Source organism: Abramis brama, assembly GCF_963993115.1.
Source record: "Abramis brama genome assembly, contig: SCAFFOLD_85, whole genome shotgun sequence".
Taxonomy (NCBI): Eukaryota; Metazoa; Chordata; class Actinopteri; order Cypriniformes; family Leuciscidae; genus Abramis; species Abramis brama.
The window spans coordinates 42,501-47,500 of record NW_028155990.1 but is presented as its reverse complement, the minus strand read 5'-3'; the positions used below and the strand labels follow the sequence as shown (position 1 = coordinate 47,500).

Genomic DNA, 5,000 nt, shown 5'->3' with positions numbered 1-5,000 from the left:
ATATGGCGCAACACTGGCAAACACATCTGGAACTGTGGTTTGTTTAGTTGTTTTGTTCAGCTGTTTCTTTACTAACCTGGGCTTCCTCCGTCATGCGATATGATTAATCGTGCAGCACTGTTTTATATTGAACAAGTCAAAACAGCATCTACGCGACTCACCTACTCATCAGACCTAGTTATTCAGATATCTGTCTGTCTTTCATTATTTATTTCTTTATTTCTTTATTGGAGGAAGGTTTGCAATGATGAGAAGATCAGCGTGGACACATACGCCTCACACCACCAGATTCATCCAGAGCCACACCAAAACGCTGTTGCTCTGCAGCTTTATGCTGTAATAGCGAGAGGGCCGAAGGTTACAGTGTAGCTTTAAACAGCAGAGGTCAGAGGTCACCTGACAGCTGGAGTGGGCGCTCCGCCCTGGCTCGTTCCCAGAAGTCTCAGCGATGTTCCTGGACCTGACAAAACCAAAACAAGAGGGAGAGCGTCAGTTCCTGCAGATGTAATGCCATCGGCGTCAGGGGCTCACAGACAGTAGGGGGCGCTGTCACACCACTCCTGAGAGAGCACACAGACAGTAGGGGGCGCTGTCACACCACTCCTGAGAGAGCACACAGACAGTAGGGGGCGCTGTCACACCACTCCTGAGAGAGCACACACTCTCCTGATCAAACACAGGAGAATCAGCAGGAAGCGGGAGAACGCACATTATAATCTTTGATGAAAAAGCTCTTTTCTCAGAGTTTTGTTCAAAATGTTGCTTTTTTTATGAAACTTACCCACATTCATGTGTTGATAAAAAAGAATGCATGAAGCTAGAATAAAACAGTGTTTTGATTAAAAGCAGAGGCTCTGTTCTTTCTTTGATATATTGCTTACTCAGATATTCAAATAACACAATATTCTGAAGGCCACACTTTAGTGATCAAACGTGCTGCTGGTGGCTGGACACTTCTGAAACGCTGACGAGGAAAGAAGTGCAGTTCCTGTAAAGGCCTAAAGATGACTGTGTCTTGATGTGTGTGTAATGTGTGTGTGCATGACTGTACTCACGTGCCACCTGGGCGATGGAGCTCTCGTCCAACATCATCTCAGCGATGCCCTCCTGATCCACCTCCACCTCATCCACAAACACCATCTCCGTCAGAACCCGAGTCTTCAAGCTCCACGCCGCCTGCAACATCATCATATTCATCATCATACTCTTCATCATCATACTCATCATCATCTTCATCATACTCTTCATCATACTCTTCACAGGGCTCGAAATTAACTTTTTTACTTGGTAAAATAACTTCAAAAAGTTAGGAGCACCAGCAAAAATTTAGGAGCACCACAACTACAAATTATATATGACAGATTTCATTTCACTGGGGCTTTACCCATCCTGTGGCCAAGATTTGAAATTTGGTCTTCTGGCTCTATATCATCTCACCCCGATGATATTGGCACATGATTTGTCGTTAATCGCAACTCCGTTCTTTTTCCATGAGCTGCAACATAGGTTTAAATTTAGTGAAGGCAAGCTCTTCTTTGGCGATGGTGTGCGGTGTTATATTTGACGTGTAATTAGCTCTGCCAATAGAGCGGAACGACCAGCAGCATCCTGCCGATTAAAAGCCTTAATAATCAAACCTGATGAACCTGATTTGTTTGCCACACACCTGTCCCTGCATTTTTTGCTTGGGACTTGGCACTCTATTGCTATTAATATGCTGTATTAATCTTTGTTAATCTTAGTTAATAAAAATACAGCTGTTCATTGTTAGTTCATGAAACTTCACAGTGCATTAACTATGTTAACAAATAAAAAAAAATATTTCAATAATGTAGGCTATTATTAGTAGCCTAAATGTTGAAATTAACAATGGTTAACAAATGAACAAAGTGCAGTTTATTAATAGTACATGTTAACTAATGTAGTTAGCTAGAATTTAATATATGTAACGCTGGAGCCGAGTCTGCGCAGTGGTGAACGCTGGAGCAGAGTCTGCGCAGTGGAGAACGCTGGAGCAGAGTCTGCGCGGTGGTGAACGCCGGAGCCGAGTCTGCGCGGTGGAGAACGCTGGACCCGAGTCCGCGCGGTGGTGAACGCTGGACCCGAGTCCGCGCGGTGGTGAACGCTGGACCCGAGTCCGCGCGGTGGTGAACGCTGGACCCGAGTCCGCGCGGTGGTGAACGCTGGAGCCGAGTCCGCGCGGTGGAGAACGCTGGAACCGAGTCTGCGCGGTGGTGAACGCTGGACCCGAGTCTGCGCGGTGGTGAACGCTGGAGCCGAGTCTGCGCGGTGGTGAACGCTGGAGCCGAGTCTGCGCGGTGGTGAACGCTGGACCCGAGTCTGCGCGGTGGAGAACGCTGGAACCGAGTCTGCGCGGTGGTGAACGCTGGAGCCGAGTCTGCGCGGTGGTGAACGCTGGAGCCGAGTCCGCGCGGTGGAGAACGCTGGACCCGAGTCCGCGCGGTGATGAACGCTGGACCCGAGTCCGCGCGGTGGTGAACGCTGGAGCCGAGTCCGCGCGGTGGAGAACGCTGGAGCCGAGTCCGCGCGGTGGTGAACGCTGGAGCCGAGTCCGCGCGGTGGTGAACGCTGGACCCGAGTCCGCGCGGTGGAGAACGCTGGAGCCGAGTCCGCGCGGTGGTGAACGCTGGAGCCGAGTCCGCGCGGTGGAGAACGCTGGACCCGAGTCCGCGCGGTGGTGAACGCTGGACCCGAGTCCGCGCGGTGGTGAACGCTGGAGCCGAGTCCGCGCGGTGGTGAACGCTGGAGCCGAGTCCGCGCGGTGGTGAACGCTGGACCCGAGTCCGCGCGGTGGAGAACGCTGGAGCCGAGTCTGCGCGGTGGAGAACGCTGGAGCCGAGTCTGCGCGGTGGTGAACGCTGGAGCCGAGTCTGCGCGGTGGTGAACGCTGGACCCGAGTCTGCGCGGTGGAGAACGCTGGAGCCGAGTCTGCGCGGTGGAGAACGCTGGAGCCGAGTCTGCGCGGTGGTGAACGCTGGAGCCGAGTCTGCGCGGTGGTGAACGCTGGACCCGAGTCTGCGCGGTGGAGAACGCTGGAGCCGAGTCTGCGCGGTGGTGAACGCTGGAGCCGAGTCTGCGCGGTGGAGAACGCTGGACCCGAGTCTGCGCGGTGGTGAACGCTGGACCCGAGTCTGCGCGGTGGTGAACGCTGGAGCCGAGTCTGCGCGGTGGAGAACGCTGGAACCGAGTCTGCGCGGTGGAGAACGCTGGAGCCGAGTCTGCGCGGTGGTGAACGCTGGAGCCGAGTCTGCGCGGTGGAGAACGCTGGAACCGAGTCTGCGCGGTGGAGAACGCTGGAGCCGAGTCTGCGCGGTGGTGAACGCTGGACCCGAGTCTGCGCGGTGGTGAACGCTGGACCAGAGTCTGCGCGGTGGTGAACGCTGGACCCGAGTCTGCGCGAGAATGCTGGAGCCGAGTCTGCGCGGTGGTGAACGCTGGACCCGAGTCTGCGCGAGAATGCTGGAGCCGAGTCTGCGCGGTGGTGAACGCTGGACCAGAGTCTGCGCGGTGGTGAACGCTGGAGCCGAGTCTGCGCGGTGGTGAACGCTGGAGCCGAGTCTGCGCGGTGGTGAACGCTGGACCCGAGTCTGCGCGGTGGAGAACGCTGGAACCGAGTCTAAGCGGTGGTGAACGCTGGACCCGAGTCTGCGCGGTGGTGAACGCTGGAGCCGAGTCTGCGCGGTGGAGAACGCTGGAACCGAGTCTGCGCGGTGGAGAACGCTGGAGCCGAGTCTGCGCGGTGGTGAACGCTGGACCCGAGTCTGCGCGGTGGTGAACGCTGGACCAGAGTCTGCGCGGTGGTGAACGCTGGACCCGAGTCTGCGCGAGAATGCTGGAGCCGAGTCTGCGCGGTGGTGAACGCTGGACCAGAGTCTGCGCGGTGGTGAACGCTGGAGCCGAGTCTGCGCGGTGGAGAACGCTGGACCCGAGTCACTGGGAGTGGGAATACTGAGAGTATAACACTGGGAATACTGAGAGTATAACACTGGGAATACTGAGAGTATAACACTGGGAATACTGTGAGTATAACACTGGGAATACTGTGAGTATAACACTGGGAATACTGAGAGTATAACACTGGGAATACTGGGAGTATAACACTGGGAATACTGTGAGTATAACACTGGGAATACTGGGAGTATAACACTGGGAATACTGGGACTGGGAGTATAACACTGGGAATACTGTGAGTATAACACTGGGAATACTGTGAGTATAACACTGGGAATACTGGGAGTATAACACTGGGAATACTGGGACTGGGAGTATAACACTGGGAATACTGTGAGTATAACACTGGGAATACTGTGAGTATAACACTGGGAATACTGGGACTATAATACTGGGAATACTGAGAATACTGTGACTATAACACTGGGAATACTGGGAGTATAGCACATCTGAGGAGCCTAATGAACGGGTCTCAGACAGCTAACTTTACCTCAGACACTTGAGCACCGCCAGACTCCTTGGCAAACAGTAATAGTGAAGAAGAGTGTGAACACTTCATTTATATTTCAAACACTGATGTGAAGCAGCACATGATCAATGAAGCCTGGCTGCTATTACATTAGCCAGTTTAATAAACACTGATCGCAGTAGATCTATAATGAGCTTATGAGCGCTAATCCTCAGCTAGCCTGCTAACTGCGCACTCACCTGGTCAAACGGGCTCTCCGAGAGGATCTTCGAGCAGATATCAGCACTTCTCTGCAGCTGGCGTCTCCTGCAGCAGCTCCAGGCCAGGAACAGCGGGTCCATCGACACGGACACCTCCATTACACGCGGGAACACACGAGAGATCTCTCCGAGAAACCCTGACCGAGTCCGGGAGCGAGCGAGCCCTGTGCTGCTGCAGCTGACGTCAGCACGCGTCACGTTTCCCTGGCAACGCGGGGGCGGGGATACAGCACGTGCTCAACAAAACACAACAAACACTCAGAAACACATTCACATTAAAAGACATAACAAATTATTTG

The 5,000-nt window shown here is 53.8% G+C and overlaps 1 protein-coding gene across 3 annotated transcripts in view; it reads right to left on the bottom strand.

Moving 5' to 3' along the window:
- The window catches only part of LOC311077187 (tetratricopeptide repeat protein 8-like), a 37,559-nt gene extending 32,657 nt beyond the window's left edge, over positions 1-4,902 (bottom strand). Inside the window, exons 1-4 of one of the 3 annotated variants that reach the window (XM_084139015.1) lie at positions 4,681-4,902; positions 4,463-4,489; positions 1,056-1,176; positions 397-460 (exon numbers count right to left, since the gene is read on the bottom strand). In XM_084139015.1, the coding sequence (XP_083995141.1) occupies positions 397-460; positions 1,056-1,176; positions 4,463-4,489; positions 4,681-4,800 (332 nt within the window). In that variant the 5' untranslated portion in view covers positions 4,801-4,902. The remainder of the gene's footprint in view (positions 1-396; positions 461-1,055; positions 1,177-4,462; positions 4,490-4,680) is intronic. The other 2 variants (XM_084139016.1, XM_084139017.1) reach the window with 2 other exon arrangements.
- Positions 4,903-5,000: the final 98 nt, after the last annotated feature.